We start from the raw sequence: 19,988 nt of genomic DNA, 5'->3' as shown, positions 1-19,988 counted from the left end.
ATCATTGAATGCCATGTAAGCACCATGGATCAAACTTTATCCTACTTCAAACTTTCCATGGCCATGAACCCAAGTCTTTTATGTGGCTTCTGGTTTTAAAGATCTTTCAAAATTCTCATCTTTCAAACTCAGATCAACAATGGCAAGTGCTGTCATGTCCTCTCTTCCTCAGTTCACTGGTTTAAAAGCCACTTCACCATCACTTTCTCCGGTTCAAAACATGGTTAGTTCATTCTAATTTCATTATTGTTTTTAATCATTTTATTTGTTTTTTTAACAACATTTAAAAAAAATTGTATTATAATAGTAATCATTTTATTTATGAAAAGTGGGTCAAAGTTTGTACTTGATATAATCATGTGGCGGTGCGGTTGTGGGAGAGGCTACGGCATACGAGTAATATGTGGCGACACACAAAGGGGTTGGTGATGTTTGCCCATTTGAACAAGTCGCGAAGCTTGAAATTTCCGGCGGGTGGTCGAAAACGTATATACCCAAAAATTTCTTTAGAACCACGGGGTTGAAAACGTATATACCAAAAAAATTCTATACAAAAACCACGTATATTAAACTACTGAGCAAAAAGTTTGGGGGTCGGGCGCCCCCCGGCCCTTAATAGTTGCGCCCCTGATTTGAACAATTCTAAGTTAGCAAGTTTTATAATGATATTATACCCATTAACCAACTGTATAATTCGAGTAGACTGAACTAAATTGAGCCCTAAGCAAGCAAAAAAAAAAAAAAAAAAAAAAAAACTCATTACCCGAATCAACTCATTTTTTAATAAACGGTTCGTGTAAGACCACCCGTAGTGGGGCGTTATTCTTAAAAAAAAATTGAAAAAAAACGCCTCAAAACGCCCCCTCCCCCACTACATTAGGCGTTTTGGGGCGTTATTTTTTGAAAAATTTGTTGTTAGCGTTATATTTAAAACGCTGCATTTGGTTTGACTTCTAACAACTTTGAGCTATCCACCAATCAACTTTGAACATGAACTTCTGACAACTTTTGAAAAAGGTAACTTTTGAATGTATTTCGTGTGTTTTTTTTTTCATTAAAAATAATATGGGCGTTATTGGAATAATGCCCCACTACACCTCTTTTGCTATAATGCCCCAACGCTGACTAGGATGCCACGTGTCAGATAATGCCCCATGGTGGGGGCATTATGTTAGTTCACCACTACACATGGTCTAAGTATAATAGTTATAAATTATATAGTTAATTGCCAAAATCATCCCTGAGGTTTGGGTACGTTTGCCATTTTCGTCTAAAATGACACTTTTGTATCAAATTGCCCCCAACGTTTATAACTTTTTGCCATTTTCATCCAAACCACTAACTTGGTTTATTTTTTCTGTTAAGTTGAGGATATTTGGATGAAACTGGCAAATATAAAACTACAGGGACGATTTTGGCAATTTTCTAAAACCCTTTTTAATTTCTTTTATTTAATTATTTTTGTTACATATATAATAATAAAAGAATATATATGGAGTTTTTAGAAAAAAAATTAATAGTTTTGTCACATAATTTATATAAATTTAAAAATTTTCATCCAAATCACGAACTCAGTTTATTTTTTAAAACGTTACATATTTTTTAAATGTGTTGAGCACCTAGGAAATATGTTGGCAGAAATAAAATATTTATTTAATTAAGATTATGAGGGTAACTAACTAATACTTATTCTGAGTGGCTTGAGTAAAGAAACTTTTGGTTCATAGCATTATAATTACAATTTGGTAAGTAATTTTAAGGTTTGGTAACGATACGTTGTTTGATAGAGGAGGGGGGTGGGGGGCAATGGCTTATGTTTTTCCTTTCCTTAGGAGTGAATTTAAAAGAGTAGAAAATGAATTACAAACTTGGTACATATGACAAGATTTTTTTATTTGATCTTTTTCAATAAGGTCACCAGTATTTTAGTTTTATAAAATTTAGAGGTTTAAGTACATTTTATTTTTATAAAACTGATCTATATAAAAAAATAGAAATTAATTTCTGTCTTAGTTTATAAACATCCTTCGCCTTAATAGAAAATTTAACTTAGTTAGTGGTTGGATGAAAATTTATAAAAATTATGTGACAAAGCTATTATTTTTTTCATAAAATAATTGCATGTATATTCTTTTTTATTATCTATGTAACAAAATTAATTAAATAAAAGAAATTTAAAAGAGTTTGAGTAAATTGCCAAAATCGTCCCTATGGTTTTATATTTGCCAGTTTCATCCAAATATCCTCAACGTAACAGAAAAAATAAACTAAATTAGTGGTTTGGATGAAAATAGAAAAAAGTTACAAACGTTGGGGGCAATTTGGTACAAAAATGTCATTTTGAACGAAAATAGCAAACATGCCCAAACCTCATGGACGATTTTGGCAATTAACTCTAAATTACATTGGTTGACAAATTTTCAGGTGGCAGTGCAACCAGTGAAGCCCAAGGGAAAGGGAGCTTTAGGTGTCCGGTGTGATTTCATTGGTTCACCAACAAATTTGGTAAAATATTTAAAGAATTATTTTCATAAATATTTAATAGTCTTGATATTAAAATAATTACTTAAAAGAATTTGAATGATTTGTTTGGATAGATAATGGTGACATCAACCACCTTGATGTTGTTTGCTGGACGGTTTGGGTTGGCACCATCGGCAAACAGGAAGGCGACCGCAGGGCTAAAGCTTGAGGTGAGGGATTCAGGGCTTCAAACCGGAGACCCGGCTGGGTTCACGCTTGCTGATACATTGGCTTGTGGGACCGTTGGTCACATTATTGGTGTTGGTGTTGTTTTGGGCCTCAAAAACATCGGTGCCCTCTAAGCTAGCTTGTTGTTTGAAAACATAGTATCATGTTAATAACATTGTTATTATTGTCTTCCTTTTGAATTGATGTTTTGAGTTTAAACACTTAAACAAGAGTGTTGTCGGGTCGGGTTACATGGTTAAAGCCATTATGCTCACATTATTGAACTGGCGAAATAGTCGTCACACTGAGCTCTAAGGAATGTGTTCACCCTATTTAGTGGTGGCAATTTGTGTCGAAATTTAGGTTAGTACCACATAACCCGAACACGACCCATTTCATCAATCGTGTTGAAAAACTCAACTCTAAGCCATACACGTTTAACTTATATAAACGAGATGCGTGGTTTATTGATTTAAGCGAGTAAACTAGGTCAAAATTGAGTTGTTAATGGTCTTAGTTAGGTTGTAAACAAGTTAAAGGTGTTGATTGGTGCTTTACAGTGTGTAGTTGAAAACTAGTTCTTCGATGCTCAAGAGGGTAACCGGTTAATAAGTTCGATATGGTTTGGTTTTGGTTAATTTCGGTTAATTAATCGCTCGTTGAGGCACCTGACCTATTTTCTATAACTGGTCTCGTGAAAGCGTCAAACTTTCTCAAAATAGAGAAAGATAAGGATAAAAGGACACAAACAAATTAATTTGTAGGATGCTAAACATCAATTTTTTTCTCTTAGAAGTATGAAAAATTGACCAAAAAATGAGAGGACATTGACATCAAAGTCAATTATTTAGTTTCAAAAGAATACATGTAGATCTTCTATTTGAATTCCCTTCAGAAGCTCACTTGAAGATTTAATATCAACCAAATTTCTTACAACTCGAGATGGTACATTGATGTCAGGGGCAAAACAGTCGAAACAAGTGTTTTCATATGGTTAACGCATCACATAACACTTTGACTAATCCATTTGATGTTTATGATTACCCGTGCCGTAATACGCGTGCACCTTTTTACAAGTTCATATGGATATCAATTTGATATCCATTTATCACAATTACTAAACCATTTAAAAAACTATATCGATTACAACGATCCCATACATTAGTGAAATAATATTTTTTTAGACATTTTGAAAACTAACAAAAGGTTCTAGAAAATAAAAAAACTACATATATTTCGTCCGAATTTGTGCCTTACGAGCCTTCAAAGTGACTCGGTCCTCCTCCGCTAGATTTGAAAAGTCTTTCGCGAGAAATTTCATGTCTTTCTGGATTTGTTTCTCCATTTTTAGTTCTTGCTCTTTTTCCTTCATCGAGATTATTTTGTTGAGACTTGCCTCGAACTCGTTCAACTTTGACGGGCCATCCGATGCCGTTGAAGAAGACTTGTCTCGTGCTCGTGCCGCTGCCTTACTTTTATATCTACCCATTGGTCGTGGCAGCTCTTGCGGTTCTTCAAATTCGTCGAAATCGTCGTTTAGATTAATTGTTGTACGAGCATCGGACTCAGATGGTTCGGTAATGGATGTTTATTTGGACCGTTTTGACCTAGGGCGGGTTGTGTCGAACGGTGGTACAAGATGCCACTTGGGAGATTTGCGAATAAGCTCCCAAGAATTTACCTTCGTAAAGTGATGCCCATGATACAATCTATAGTCGGCGTGGGGTTGGGTCATAACGTCTACGTCGCTCGAACCACTTCTTCTTCGATGATTGTTGACGAGATTAGTATGTTTATTGTCACACCCCAACCGATGGCGGAATCATCGGGGCACGGCACTAGGCGAATCAGATTGCTCAAGAGAATCCATAACAACTATATTGCGACAGTATTTAATGCGTTCATTATCCCATACTAATAAACAGTTACAATCACATAAGCTGTCACGAATTTCATGTTCTCCCAAACAATACAAATCCGACAACCTAGATTCTAGGTGTGTTTCTAGACTTCCTAGCTTGATTTAATGTAGACTACGACTAAACCTGCAACATACATTAAAACAACGTCAATACAAAAGTATTGGCGAGTATACAAGTTTTTATAGAGTAACGTAAATAGTTAAAAGTGTTGCGAATTACCAAATACATAAACGAGATACCTCAAAATACATGCATACAAGACAGATACTACCAGCTAAGTCACTCGAGCTGCGATTGCGATTGCTATTCATCCTAACTAGACCCAGTTGGGTTCTATAGTACTATACTAGTTAAGGCAAGACCTTGTGAGTATAAGTCCTAACACATATGTAACTAGCATCACGTGTAAATATGCATAACAGTTATTCGCAAGTGATAAACAGTTTGATTGAATAATTCGTTTTGATAAATTTGATTTGATAGAAACGTATGTTACACCCAAAATGCGATAAAAAGGGTTCGAGTATACTCACAGTCGGTGTTCAGCAAGTAAACACAACTTGGTTGGATTGAAGGGAGCGCGTCTGAGATTACCCTGATTACAGATTGATAACGTAAGCGTTGAATAGTGCGTCAAACAGTGGCGGTGAACCAAGAGTCGGATGGCAATCCGATCGGATGGCCAGTCGATCGAGTGGTAATCCGTTCGGATGGTCATCCGATCAGATGGCCATTCGATTGGATTGTCACCTCGTTTGGTGAAGATGTGTTTGTGTATGATGGCTTATACTTTGAAGTTTTCGCTGTAGCATTTTGAAAACAAAGAAGTATCTCTACCTTTCAGGTCGGTCGATCGAACGGCTGTTCGATCGGATAGCAATCCTATTGGTAGAACACTTTAGTGAGAACAAGTTCACAGCAGGTTGTCACTCGATCGGATTGCAATCCGATCAGGTGGCAATCCGTTTGGAACTCATTATGTTGAAAATTTTTTAAGTCCCAAGCGTCACACGATCGGACGGTCACTCGATCGGGTGGCAATCCGATCGGGTGGTAATCCGTTTCAACGTTCAGATCCTTTGAATAGTTTGAGAAATAGTTAAAGTATGGAACCAAGTGCAGTCCGATTGGACGGCCAGTCGATCGGGTGGCAATCCGATCGGGTGGTAACCCGATCGGGCGGCAATCCGTTCTGACGGTCTGATCGACCTAACCCTTGTTTCCGTTTGAAGTGTTGTAGCTTTGAATGAGATGTTTTAATGTCTTTCTTGAACAACAGGACCCTTATCTCGTCCCAAGTGACCCGACCGAACATGTATCACCCTAGTCCGAACAGTTCACGGTGCGAGTCGGTTGTTCATGTTCAAACCCAAAATCAGTAATCTCTTGGATAGAATCCAGATCTTGAACCAACACAACACTAAGAATGAGTAGGAGGTCAGAACAAGCTCCGATTCCATCGGTTTTGAGTGTATTGAGTGTAAAAGAGTTGAAAGAAAGTTAGAAACCATCTTTCAATCCTTTTTCACCATGAATATGTTCAGATCTATGCAAGATCTTTGTTTATTTATGTGGAAATCGTTCAGATCTAAGTTGTTCCTGGTGAATTGAAGCCAAAACATGAAGTTCATAAGAACTCCATGATGACATCATCCTAGAACACCTCAAATCTAGTGATTTCACGGTTAGAAGTTAAGATTCAAAGGTGAAAATGATGAAGAAGTGTGTGTAGATTAAAGAAGTACAAGATTTCAGGTAGAAACTTACAAGAATCGCAAGAAATCGAGAGGAAAAGGTCCAAAAGTGCGCCGGTCGAACGAGGGCTGTCACATCACTGTTCAAGTGATGTGACAAGTGCTATTTATAGGTGAAGTGGAGTGAAGGAGATGGAGTGCCATGGATCGGGTGGCAATCCGATCGGGTGGCTGTCCGATCGGGTGGCAATCCGATCGGGTGGCCACTCGATCGATCAGTCACTCGATCGGTGGTCTCCGGCGAATTGCGTATCGATGTTCCGTTTTGTTCGTTAAATTTTGCGATAGCTTGGTTACGCATTATCATACTCACATTCATATATTTATTATAATTAGTCACAAAGGGTCATATAAATATCCACATTTCAAAGTCTGTGTTGAAATAATCGAGTTGCGCATTTCGAACATGCGTTGCGTTGCGACACATCACGGCTATCGAGGAGGGTAGAATAGGTCCTCACTCAACGTCATCGTGAGTGTTAGTGCGTGCGATGTGATGTGTTATAGCGATAAAGTATGCGTAATATGCGAAAATACTGCGAAATAGCGATGTATGCGATATAGCTACGTTATGATCCGAATCTCTGGTGCTAGGCGTAACGAGTATAGCGAGTAGTAACAACACACGAACGTGCGGGTTGTTACAGTCTCCCCTGCTTTAGGAAATTTTGTCCCGAAATTAATCCACAAGAAGGGTCGCGAGGGTTGATGCGAGTGGGAGTAGCGATAAAAAGCGTCAAAAATAAGCGAGCGATCGATTGAAATTCGACGAGCGAGAGTGGGAGATCGATTGAAGATTGATGAGAGAAAGCGTTGCGAAGTCTAGGCGATGGCGGTGAGTAAGACGATTTGTATTAACAAAGGATGGCAACACACGGAAAGCGATCCAAAAGTGTTTTGAATTCTCGAAAAGTTGATTAATTCGAATAATCTTCCCACAGTGCGGCGTTAACTATTTCGATGTTCACACCATCGCTATGAGAGGGGTTTTATTAGGTTACTAAAAGATTTTAGGGTGGTTAAAACTCGTCTTACGAAATTTTCTCGTCACACGGCATTAACTTGAGTCGTTTGTCACACCAACGTCACAAGATAGTCTCGTTTTGTACAAAGGTTTTGATCAAATTTTAGAAAAAGTTTTTGTAAGAAAAGTTTTGTTTACAAAAAGGTTTTAATAATATCAAAGTTTTAAATTTAAAGTCGGCCCCGCATGGCACTTTCCCACGAAAGTTCGACAATATGGCTAAAACACTTATATATAGGAAGTACCAGCGGCGTATCCACCAAGTTTTAGCCATATGGCTTCCGTCGCGTGAGGCGGTGTCATGTGTGTCGACATGGTACTGATGGATTTCGATTTCCTCGGTCCAAGCGAAAGATGGTCGGACCAAGCGTAAGAGAAGGAATGAGCAAACTGAGCGATGAAGTCGTTTCGAACTCAGTTTAGCGATACAAGCGAGTACGATAAGCGATAAGCGGTGCGCGATAATTGATAGCGCAATACAAACACAAACACAAACATAGTAAGCGAAGACGATGGCATTAAGCGAAGAGCGACAAGCGAAAAGAGATAGCGACAACCGTCGAGCGATAAGCGACGATCGACGCGTTGCAAGCGATGGAAACATGCGATTTGATTTGATTAGATTACACAACACCACAAATTTTAACTAACATTAGACCCCATATGGCCTTTTCCACAAAAGTCTGCTGATATGACTAAAGCACTTATATATAGGAAGTACCAGCGGCGTATCCACCATGCTTTAACCATATGAGTTTCGTCCCGTGAAGCGAGGTCATGTGTGCTAATTATAACGCAGATAACATAGATAACGGTAAGCGATAGCGTTAGCGATAAATGTTAAGCGACACACGATGAGTGATGGAGCAATACACAACCGATAGAGCGATACACAAGCGATAAAGTGATACACAAGCGCTAAAGCGATACACACGATAAGCGATAGCGCGATACACATAATAAGCGATTGAGCGAACACATAGTAAGCGATTGAGGTTGCGAGATAGATTCCAGCGATAACGCGATTGTGAGCGTGTTGACTTACGAAAAGTCTAGCGATTACACGCTTTGAGTTGCGATTGAGATTGTTACGCCTTGTGATGTAGTGTAGTGTGTCGAAAATAGAGTTAATAGTATACTTGGTCTAATAACGTTCAACTTGCACGACACTTTCTTCACAAGACATTGGTTGGCATGGCGAAGCACTTATATATAGGAAGTACCAGCGGCGTATCCACCATGCTTCAACCACACGCCTCTGTCCCTTGAATAGGTGTCACACTGTGTCGACATGGTCAAGACGCTTATATATAGGAAGTACCAGTGGCATATCCACCATGCTCAACCATGCTTTTAACGTTATGGCATCATTAAAACTTATTACGATCCCTGTGCACTGACCAACATAATCCCGTGTGCACCCGTGATTAAGTTGTCCCTTGCACGTTTATCGCAACTTGCTTCCAGAACGCATTATAGGGGTAAAATACATTATATAGTATATAGTGCTAGTATATAGTCTATGGGCAAGTGCGAGAGAGTGAGAGATAAATAGAGTCCACATTGCGACGAGAAATAGAACAAGTTGACACATAAAAGAAATTAATGGCGATAATCGTATTATTACATCAACATTGGAAGCGTAACTAATGTTGTTGTGGAGGACTTCTACGGAGGCTGCGATTGTTGTTGAAATTCCTCAAGTTTGCGGCCCTTTGCGACAGTGCTGGGTAAGATGACCATACCAGTTGTAATTTGCGCAAAAGCGACAATTAGCTTCTGGCGGGTGATAATACGTACACGTGAGACACAGGGGATGAGTTCCGTTGTAGTCGCGCTGTGACACCTGTGTCACTCCAACCATCAAACAAATGCCAAACCAAGGAAATATTGTATTTCATACTTGGGATTTGTATAAATATGTGTATGCTTTGCATATATCAATTCTTGTTCAATTTCATACTCTACAACGCTTTCTGGAGAATTATACGCAAACTGGTGCATAAACGTACTCAGTTTAATGCGACAAATACTCCGGGAGACCATCATACACTTAACATACCTTAAATAACCTTTACATAACTTAGAAATAAGTTTTGAAGGCTTTGGTATGGCAAAAACAAGTTAATTCGCTTACAGGGACTAAACTTGACAAACTGCGAAAGTATGCCAATTTGAACTGTAACGAACATTCCGGAACATGTCCATAAGTTAAACATACCATATATATCCTTTACATAGCTTAGAAATAGGCTTTGAGGGGTTTGGTATGCTAAAACAAACTTTTGGATCATTCAGGGACTAAAAGTGTCAAAAAGTGCATAAGTTTGCACTTTCGCGCATAACTCACGTTCTGAATACATCCGGACATCCAAAAATTTATGTAAGCATCCTAATATTATGCCTTAGTGTTTGGCATGAGAAAAATCCATTCGTCGCGTCATTTGGATCGTCTTTCACGCTTATGCGCATTCCGTCGTAATTAAGCGAACATCGCGATCGTACGGCCAAACGAACCGACATCCGACATATTTTTGGGCATGTTTCATGTCCACAATGTTTAGGCATCATTTTAGGGCCTTAAAGATGACTTTACAGGTCTTAGAAGGGCTGGAAATAGCTTAAACACGCAACAGGGACCAAAAGTGTAAATTCTGCAAGTGGTGCAGATCAGAGGGGCCAGGCGGCCCGCGTAAAGATTGCCCAAAACATGAGGCGGGCCGCGTGAACATGTCTGACAGAAGATTTTGCATTTAATGCAGAATCTGGCCTTTCGTTCGATCAAGGGGCGATGCCTTTTCACCCAACGAAGAGCCAAGGGTCAAGTTCACTGAACTTATCCACTTGGACACATGTACGCACGAGATCAAGGCACGATATTCGATAAAACGATCCTAACGGTTCCACTTTTCCTATAAATACCCCCCCCCCCTTTAGTGTAAAATTCACAAAATCAGATCTTAGAGCTCTAAGTTGAAATCATTGTTTCATACCTGAGCTATTTGGTCTTGATTAGCACTCGGGGACCCTCCGTAAGTCTTCTTTCGCTCTTTTATTCGCTTTTCGAGTCCGAAAGTCAACGTTTTGTTGACTTTCTGCATTGACCAGCTTATGGTCGATGCGAAGTTCATGGAACTTCATAACGTGAGCGTGATCACGATGGTTATGGTCCATAGTGACCATACCTACTGATCACCACGTTATCTAGGCTCAGTGACGAGCCGTAGTTTCGGCCAAAATGTGCATTCTTGCATATTTTGTAACCAAACTACTCGTGGGCATCAAAGCCGTTTGTTTTGATGCCAAACCTGTTTCTAAACTTAGTTAAGCATGTTCTAACATGCTTAGCTCGTCACTTTTAGTTTAGTGCTTATATAGGGTCGTAAGGTAAGCGATTTAAACCATCGCTTATACTTTCGAACCCGACCCATTTGGTCGGTCATTAGGACCTGACCAAACACATTTGGTGACCATAGCTATAACCTTCCGAGGTTATACCGTGTGGTCGCAATGTTAGGCGTTCCGAACGCGTTCTACGCGAACGACGCGTTAGGGTAGCATAAGCTACCTAAACGGGTCGTGATGGACCGTAAGCACTTAGATTAGGTTTCATTTTAGTATGTAGGCTTTGCTAAGCCATATTACACGAGTCTCCATACTCGTTTGGTTTACGAACCCGCGTACTGTTCGATCCTTCCGATTTGGTCCGGTATATTAACATAAGCTACCTATTAGGTGCCGTTGATATTCCGTGATCTTTAGCATTATCCGGTTATTATACAAGGAATCCAAAGCAATCTCAGGTGAGTACATTGAACCCCTCTTTTACTGTTTTCCAAACTGTTTTGGGGTGAAGCATGTGTACCTATCTGTTATTTTCATGATTTCAAAGTATAATTGATTATACATGTTAGTATTTATCTTTTGACAAACAAAATGACTATCTATGGTTTAAACACTGATTTCTCAAGGACTACAAAAGTAATTGTTGGAATAGTACTTATTTTGTTCACCAGACCGATTGGTAGTATGATATAGCGCTATAGGACTAGACACCCCATTCCTGTTGTCATGGAATGTCTGAAACCAATTTGTTTCTCCATCCAAATAGGGATTTCCTTTGTGGTATCCCTATAGTCTCAAAGGTGTAGTTTGATGCACCAGGTCTGAATGAATTCTTAAATCGCACCTTTAAAGTATATTTTGATATACTCCCAAAAAGTATAGTTTGATATACTCTCTTGTGTGGTGTTGTACAGAACCAACATATATTTTGTAATCATCCAAAGCATATTGTGATATGTTACTTACATAACTAAAACATAGTTTAATATGTTATTTATCACATCCAAAGCATATACTGATATGTTAGTTACAAAACAAAAACATGGTTTAATGTGTTATTTATAAATCCAAAGTATACTTGTAATATACTACTGAAAACTATTATTTTGAACAGCTAAAGTATATTTAATATACTATCTATCAAACGATTTAGTTTTGGTTAGTGTTTAGATAACGGAACGAGTGTAATGTGATGAAAACATGGTAGATACGCCGCTGGTACTTCTTATATATAAGTGTTTTCATTGCATTACATATCGTGGCGTTATTTAGTACACTTGGGTTAACAATATTGGAACTGAAATATATTTTAATGTATTACTTATTCAACCTTCTTAAAACCAAGGTATATTTTATATATACCATAAACGTTTTATTAAAACATTGTTTTTCAAACAAACTTAACTTATACAAACTCATTTTACATGGTTATTCAGTTAACCATACATTATTTTCTTATTTATACATATCATCTGATCCTATCGTTTTTCAAATGATTTACAAGACAAAGCAAATTTACAAAGTTCATGACTAAACATTTTCTCAAACATAAGTCATGAACTCCGTTTTCGCAAAACCTATGTATCTCACAGGCATTTTTATGCTGACGTACCTATTTTTACACATGTTTCAGGTGCTGTCTTGAGATGATTGTTGATACATGCTACATTTAGGATGGACTCGTGCCTTAGCAACTTTAAAACTTGGAAGATCATAGTTGTACTTATGTGATTGTAATAGAACAACGAGTTCATTTAATCAATAAAACAATATTTAAATTTCCATGTGTTATGAAACAATGATTCTGTCCCAACACTCCCCGACGTTTCCGCCACGTTTTGTATGTTCTACGTGGTCGGGGTGTGACACGCGCTTCGAGTGAACTGGAACTGCTTGGAGAGGTTCTGGCTGCGACAGTTCAGTTGTTGAAGAGTTTGGGCTCATGGTCTTTCGTTTGCGGCTGGACTAAGCTTCCCGTAGCAATGTGTCATCATCGGAGGATTCGTTTGTGGACTCATCTGGAGAATCGTCAGAGGAATCGTTAGAAGAATCGTCGGAAGAGTCGATGACGATTGCTTGATGAGCTTGTTTGACAGGATTTCTTAGAGAAATATCTGTCCAAGACTCGTTTATCGTTGATTTCTACGGCCAAGCGAAAGGTTTCTTCGATGGTAGTGGGTCTTGCAGCTTCGACAAAATCGCCCACACATTCAGGTAAGCCGCGAATGTACTTCGTGATGGCTTTTTCTGAGGTGTTGACTTGACTTGGGCAGATTATGCTAAGCTGTTTATCTTCGACTTGCTTGATTTTCCAAAATTCGTCCTCTAGTTTCGGGACTTCATGGGGAGGGCAGTACTCTTTCTTCATGAGCTATTTCAGCTCATCCCAAGAGAGGGCATAAGCTGCAGAGATCCCACGTTTGTTACGCTCGGCTGTCCACCAGTCAAGTGCTCGCGATTGAAATACTCCGGTAGCGCAAGTAGTACGAAAACCATCGGGACACCCACTCTGACGAAGGGTAACTTCGATAGAGTCGAACCACTGGAGTAGTTGGGACACACCTCCTTCACCCGTGAACTCCATCGGGTCACAGGCTTTGAAGTGTTTGTAGAGGAAAGCAGTTGCGGCGCTTCCGTCTTAGAGTCTTCCGGGGTCGAGAGTTGCTGAGAGAGTGCACTTGAGTGACAATTTGAGGAATGACCTTGGCCACTTCCTTGGCCACAAGCGAGGCAATCCCCTTTTTGGCGCTTCGTTTGGCTCTTCTCCTAGTTATTTGTCTCGAGGTAGAGTCGTTTGAAGGCATCTAGACAGAGAGAGATTTGGAGTGGGATTCGATCATAATGATTTTGAGTTTTGCGATGCGATTGAGCGCGATCCAAACTTGTTGCGAGTATTATATATTAGATTTCACATAGGAGCCACATAGGAGACACGAGATTCCTAAGTTCTCACACAATTGATTCATTTTGCACATATAATTAGTTGTAGTTTATACTTACACACATACATATCAGTGTAGAATGCGCGAGGACGCGATGCAGAGAGAGAGAGAGAGCGAGAGCGATTAATTAGCCATTAGCTTTGTTGCAATCATTCGGTTTTTGTTTTAGATTGCGATGGTTGTGCGACTTGTGCGTTTACAAAAGCAAGGAGCCAAAATCGATAATTCGAGAAATCGATAAAGCGTAAAGTTTTAAATTGTAAACACATAAGCGTAAATAGGTTCCATAAAGCGTAAAATCGGCGAGTCGTATGCTAGAAAAATGGATAGAGTGCCTCGGGTGCTTAGGCATCGACTGCCCAAGGTAACCCAACTATACCCAACAAGTTCGTGCACGCGCGTTGCCCTAGAAGGTTTATGCTTCCACTGGGTTGCAGCTCATGGCATTCGTCTTCCTATTCATCGCGTGGCTCGAGTTCTCGTTATAGCCGAGTCCTTGGTGAGAGCTTTTGAAAACCATTTTATAGAGAGCAGAACGGTTTATTAAGATACGGGTTTCACCCCTGACTTAATAACTTCGCTCCTAACTGTGGTTGTGCTCTTCGAATAAATTCGAGAGTTCCACTGGATTTTGAAATGGAGACTTTCATTGAGATATGGATGTCACTCCTAGCTCATCAGAAAGTTCTCGTGCTAGAAAAATGCGCAGAACGAGCGATCTTGTCGAGAGTTCTTGGTTTTCACGCCTGATCTCGACTGAACCACTCGGTTATGTTATGCGAGTATTTTCGAAAACGTGTGTATTGTGTTAGCCTTAGGAAAGGCTAAGTAACATTCCAGCCTTAGGAAAGGCTCTTCGCGTGAAATCTGTAGTATGCGGTGTTCACGCGAAGTAGTAGCTTTTAGTGAATTCGAACGAGAGTATCAAGTAGGTCCGTGCAAATCCTATTGGGTTCGCACGAATCGGCCCGTGGGTACTTAGACTATAGACTAGGTCATTTCTAAGACATCGACCCGGACTAGGCCAAGTCTGGCCTAATTCCCTATAGTTATGGCTCTGATACCAATCTGTCACACCCCAACCGATGGCGGAATCATCGGGGCACGGCACTAGGCGAATCAGATTGCTCAAGAGAATCCATAACAACTATATTGCGACAATATTTAATGCGTTCATTATCCCATACTAATAAACAGTTACAATCACATAAGCTGTCACGAATTTCATGTTCTCCCAAACAATACAAATCCAACAACCTAGATTCTAGGCGTGTTTCTAGACTTCCTAGCTTGATTTGATGTAGACTGTGACTAAACCTGCAACATACGTTAAAACAACGTCAATACAAAAGTATTGGCGAGTATACAAGTTTTTATAGAGTAGCTTAAATAGTTAAAAGTGTTGAGAATTACCAAATACATAAACGAGATACCTCAACACACATGCATACAAGACAAATACTACTAGCTAAGTCACTCGAGCTGCGATTGTGATTGCTATTCATCCTAACTAGACCCCGTCGGGTTCTATAGTACTATACTAGTTAAGGCGGGACCTTGCGAGTATAAGTCCTAACACATATGTAACTAGCATCACGTGTAAATATGCATAACAGTTATTCGCAAGTGATAAACTGTAACGCCCATCTTATAAATTTGGATTTTATAAATAACATACACATTTTATATGCTAAAATGTGACTTTACAAAATCGACTTGTCATGCTAACATTCCCATAGTTTACAACATTTCAAAAAGTACATGTTTATAAATGTTTAAATAATTCATTTTACATTTTGCAAACAACTCAAGATTTGACGCGGAAGCTTTATTTAACGTGTGTTCGGTTCTTGCTCGCCACTTGATCTTCACCCGGGACTCTCGACATTCACCTATGATCAAAACCAACTTAGAAGTCAGTTTTGATAGTTAAATAACAAGTACAACAAGTTAATCGGGTCAAATATTCGAAATAAACAAAAAAATCAATATTTTCAGAAATTAAGCCATCGCCACGCGCGACCATGGCCTTGGCGCTACGCCACGGTCTCTTTTTGACAGATTGTTGCACCTGGTTGCTGCATATTCTCAGCACGACCGGATTTTATGGAAACGGCCATAACTTCTTTGTTATTGATCCGTTTTACCCGATTCTTTTTCCTACGTGTCCGTAATTTAATCCTCCATCTTATGAAGTTAAAATCCCACATCCAACATAAGAAATTTTGAGACTTCTAAGCATTCGACTCGTCACCCTTTTACCGAATTTTAACCCGTTTATGCATTTTATCAAACAAACGTATTTATTTGATTCCTATATCTCATACACTTCTTCAAATTAATGTTACCTACTATATTAGGTTCTAATCATAGGTTTATTACACCATTTAAGTCCGTTTTCGCTCGTATGCTTATTTTGACCGTTAAGGGTATTTAAGCACTTTCGAACCTAAAATCGCTTTCGATTGCTTCTAACATTCCATCACCACATTTCTTATCCTAAAATCTCCCACCACAACTGTATTTAAGGTGAGTTTAATGTGGTGATCAATATAAACCAAATTTTTACCTCTTGGTTCATTAATTTACGGCAAAAACTAAAATAGTGCCTTTTGACTAACATATTACATCTTTCAACTTCTATACTTATTCTAAGTATTTATCTAATCATGAAATTCGCTTCCAAACAACCTTTAAGGGTTGTTTGTTCAACTTATCCTACAAGGGCGTTTTGGTCGATTTTGGTCCTTTTACGACGAAGGACTCTCTCTCAAATTATTCGACCAAAATAGCATTCTTAACTACAACATAATTATGCGTACCTGGCCCGGATCAGTAAGTAGACCCGATTTATACCTCGTTTTCATTATCACACCATCAATGGTGACGTAATTATCCAATTTGCTAATTGGTCCTGTTAACATAAGACTTGACAACCACATTCATTATTATTTTACCACTAACGCTATTTTACTCGTTCATTATTATTAACGTGGTTTAATTACCAAACCCGTTTTCGGGGTGTTACAAGTCTACCCACCTTAAAGAGGTTTCGTCCCCGAAACCTTATTTACATAGTTCATTGGTTTAACTAAACGAACCTAGTTTCGTTTTTAAGGCTCCCGTTTCCTTTGGTCAAAAGTTTTCATGTATACTGTCGCGTATGTCTTTCATGTGTAAGGCCTCGCAGGTCGTTACTTACAGCTTTTAACCCTTTATCTTTATTGACTGAGTCATCACTTGACCACTTGGTCTCGTTAGTCTTTTAACAGGTCTATCTCGCGCTTGTGTTATATTAACAAGCGCTTGTATTTGTTATGACGATTTCTTATCTTTGAACAGTTTTACCGGCTAGACTAATTAGTCGCCGTCACTTCATACCCCGTAACTTACGTTACAACGTGATCATTTTCTATGTTTCTTTTCTCGTCCGTGAGCGTGTCACGTCACGTTTAAGTTTAATTCAACGTTTCTTCATAATACTTTTTCTTTTCGAATGCATCGTCTCGCACCTATCGATGTTGAGACCCATACTCTTTGATATTTGTTATTTCCGAATTCGTCTTATAGTATTCATATTTGTTAGAACGTTGTTTCTTACTAAAACTAAATTTTAGTTTAACGTCCTTCTCTTTAACTATGTCAATTACTCTCATCGAGGAAATTGACACCTATAATTTAACCTTTTCGTTCTCGTTTACACGAAAAATTGTAATCCGTTCCCTTGCTTTATACTGTCGACCCGTAGGTTCTTTCACTTAGCCTCATAGACTATTTCTTTTAAATTTTTTTTCACCCTTTTAAGGTGGGATCTCAACAGTTCGTTTCTTTCATTTATGACCCAAGGGTCTTCTCGGTCCCGTAGACCTTGACATTTCTATGAATCCCGTAGGTTATGATGATCCCATAGATCATCTTTTATTCGTGTCTGTATTCAAATGTATATATATATACATGTATAGCTTCAAGGCATCCCTTGTTATATTGGAAATCATTTATTTTTTTTTGATTTTTAAACTTTAGTTGACCTTGATCGTAGTCTAAGACTTCATTTGTTTACTTTCGGACTAATCCCCCGACTTTATGACTTCTGACGTTAATTACACGTCAGTTCGTTCTACGCCTACCGTTTCCCGGTTCATTCTTATACCTCTTGACAACCCTTTACATAGGTTTGTTTACATCTCACACTTTTATTTATTCAGTCCGCGCCCACTTACATTAGCAAGCGTCATCATTTATTTAATTCGTTTGACTTGTTCGTGTGAAATTTCATCACTGGTGAACGTCAAATTTCATTCTTTGTTCGACCCGTTCGACTTTTAACTAGTCGAACGTAATTTTTTTTATCAAAATTTATGTTTGCGAAAATTCTTGTCATCTTTTAGTCATGACTCATATTCCGAGTCTTTTGACTTTCTATTTCGCGTTCCTGTTTCTCAGTCTATGCATGCGTTTAAATCCTTACCCACCAACCGGGTGTTTTATCGAAGTCGTTATTATTGCAACCCTTACGGTATGCATTATGACTTCGTTTCGCTTTTATATTCCCACTTTGTTCTCAATTTTGGTGTTTTACAAAATCGGCCCGTTAAGAGTCATATTTGCATTCTTCGGGTTCGAGTGTAAGCACACCCCTCCCAATTGCATACCTTAATTGTTTTACATTAATCTCTGTCCCTTCACTCGGGCTCATCATCTTAATGTAATACGCTTCCGTCACCCGGCTGTGTGTTTACATTATTATCAAACATTTTGCTCATTTGATTTATTTGGGTACTTTTTAAGTTAGTCCCATTCACCCCTACCCTTACTACATCGGACATAAATGTGTCCATCATAAGAAGTTCATGGTACCACTTGTTCACTACTTACTTGGCCATAGTAAGCGATCAACACCTGGTATACATGACCTTTTTATAATTTTCACATTACACCCCATGTAAGTAATGCCTCTATTTGTTTTTCCTGGAAACAATATCCCGGATAGGTTTTCTATTAAGGTTTTTCCAAGTTTTCAATCTACTTATGCAACTTTCAGTTTCTATATATTTGTTGCATATTACTTATTTATGCAATAATTTAAAATGTGCACCTGATAATGCTTGCTCTATCAAGCTCTCCTTTTTCTGTTAACCTTGTTCGTGATCCTACGCGATTTAGATCCTTGATGAGTATGCTTTACTTGTCATACATCGGACCGTTTCATCCTCATATCCGTAATTTGTCCAACTCTGGTCATCTTCAGATGCGAGTGTTCTTCAATTAAAACATTCACAAAGATTAGTAACATCAACTTCAATAATCGCCCGTATTATAATACAAGGCTTTTTCTACTATACACGTCAACGCGCGTATTTCGTCAACTATATCAATCATTTCAATTGGGGTAATGTGTATCACACGATAGCCCTATGTGTTGTTTACAACACTTTAGCATGCTAAACTATTAACATACTTGTACTTACCAGATTTGTGATCAAGCCTCGAACCGAACACCAATCTTTTTTAAGAGCATAAGGTTTAAGTCCAAGCATAGTTTTCCCACCATACTTGAATCTCTTAAACCAAGGCTCTGATACCAACTTGTAACACCCATCTTATAAATCTGGGTTTTATAAATAACATACACATTTTATATGCTAAAATGTGACTTTACAAAATCAACTTGTCATGCTAACATTCCCATAGTTTCAACATTTCAAAAAGTACATGTTTATAAATGTTTATAAATGTTTAAATAATTCATTTTACATTTTGCAAACAACTCAAGATTTGACGCGGAAGCTTTATTTAACGTATGTTCGGTTCTTGCTCGCCACTTGATCTTCACCCGGGACTCTCGACATTCACCTATGATCAAAACCAACTTAGAAGTCAGTTTTGATAGTTAAATAACAAGTACAACAAGTTAATCGGGTCAAATATTCGAAATAAACAAAAAAAATCAATATTTTCAGAAATTAAGCCGTCGCCACGCGTGACCATGGCCTTGGCGCTACGCCACGGTCTCTTTTTGACAGATTGTTGCAGCTGGTTGCTGCATATTCTCAGCACGACCAGATTTTACGGAAACGGCCATAACTTCTTCGTTATTGATCCGTTTTACCCGATTCTTTTTCCTACGCGTCCGTAATTTAATCCTCCATCTTATGGAGTTAAAATCCCACATCCAACATAAGAAATTTTGAGACTTCTAAGCATTCGACTCGTCACCTTTTTACCAAATTTTAACCCGTTTATGCATTTTATCAAACAAACGTATTTATTTGATTCCTATATCTCATACACTTCTTCAAATTAATGTTAC

At 38.6% G+C, this 19,988-nt stretch overlaps 1 protein-coding gene across 1 annotated transcript; it reads left to right on the top strand.

The window, feature by feature from the left end:
* Positions 1-53: 53 nt before the first annotated feature.
* Positions 54-2,942, top strand: LOC110936970 (photosystem I reaction center subunit psaK, chloroplastic). Its single transcript, XM_022179377.2, has 3 exons — positions 54-223; positions 2,425-2,505; positions 2,598-2,942. The coding sequence occupies exons 1-3, from the start codon at positions 140-142 to the stop codon at positions 2,823-2,825; spliced, it is 393 nt and encodes a 130-aa protein (XP_022035069.1). The 5' UTR covers positions 54-139; the 3' UTR covers positions 2,826-2,942.
* The last annotated feature ends 17,046 nt before the right edge of the window (positions 2,943-19,988 follow it).

This window comes from Helianthus annuus, chromosome 4, assembly GCF_002127325.2.
Source record: "Helianthus annuus cultivar XRQ/B chromosome 4, HanXRQr2.0-SUNRISE, whole genome shotgun sequence".
In the NCBI taxonomy this organism is placed as follows: Eukaryota; Viridiplantae; Streptophyta; class Magnoliopsida; order Asterales; family Asteraceae; genus Helianthus; species Helianthus annuus.
Note: the sequence above shows the minus strand (reverse complement) of the source record. Positions and strands in the feature narration are given on the sequence as shown.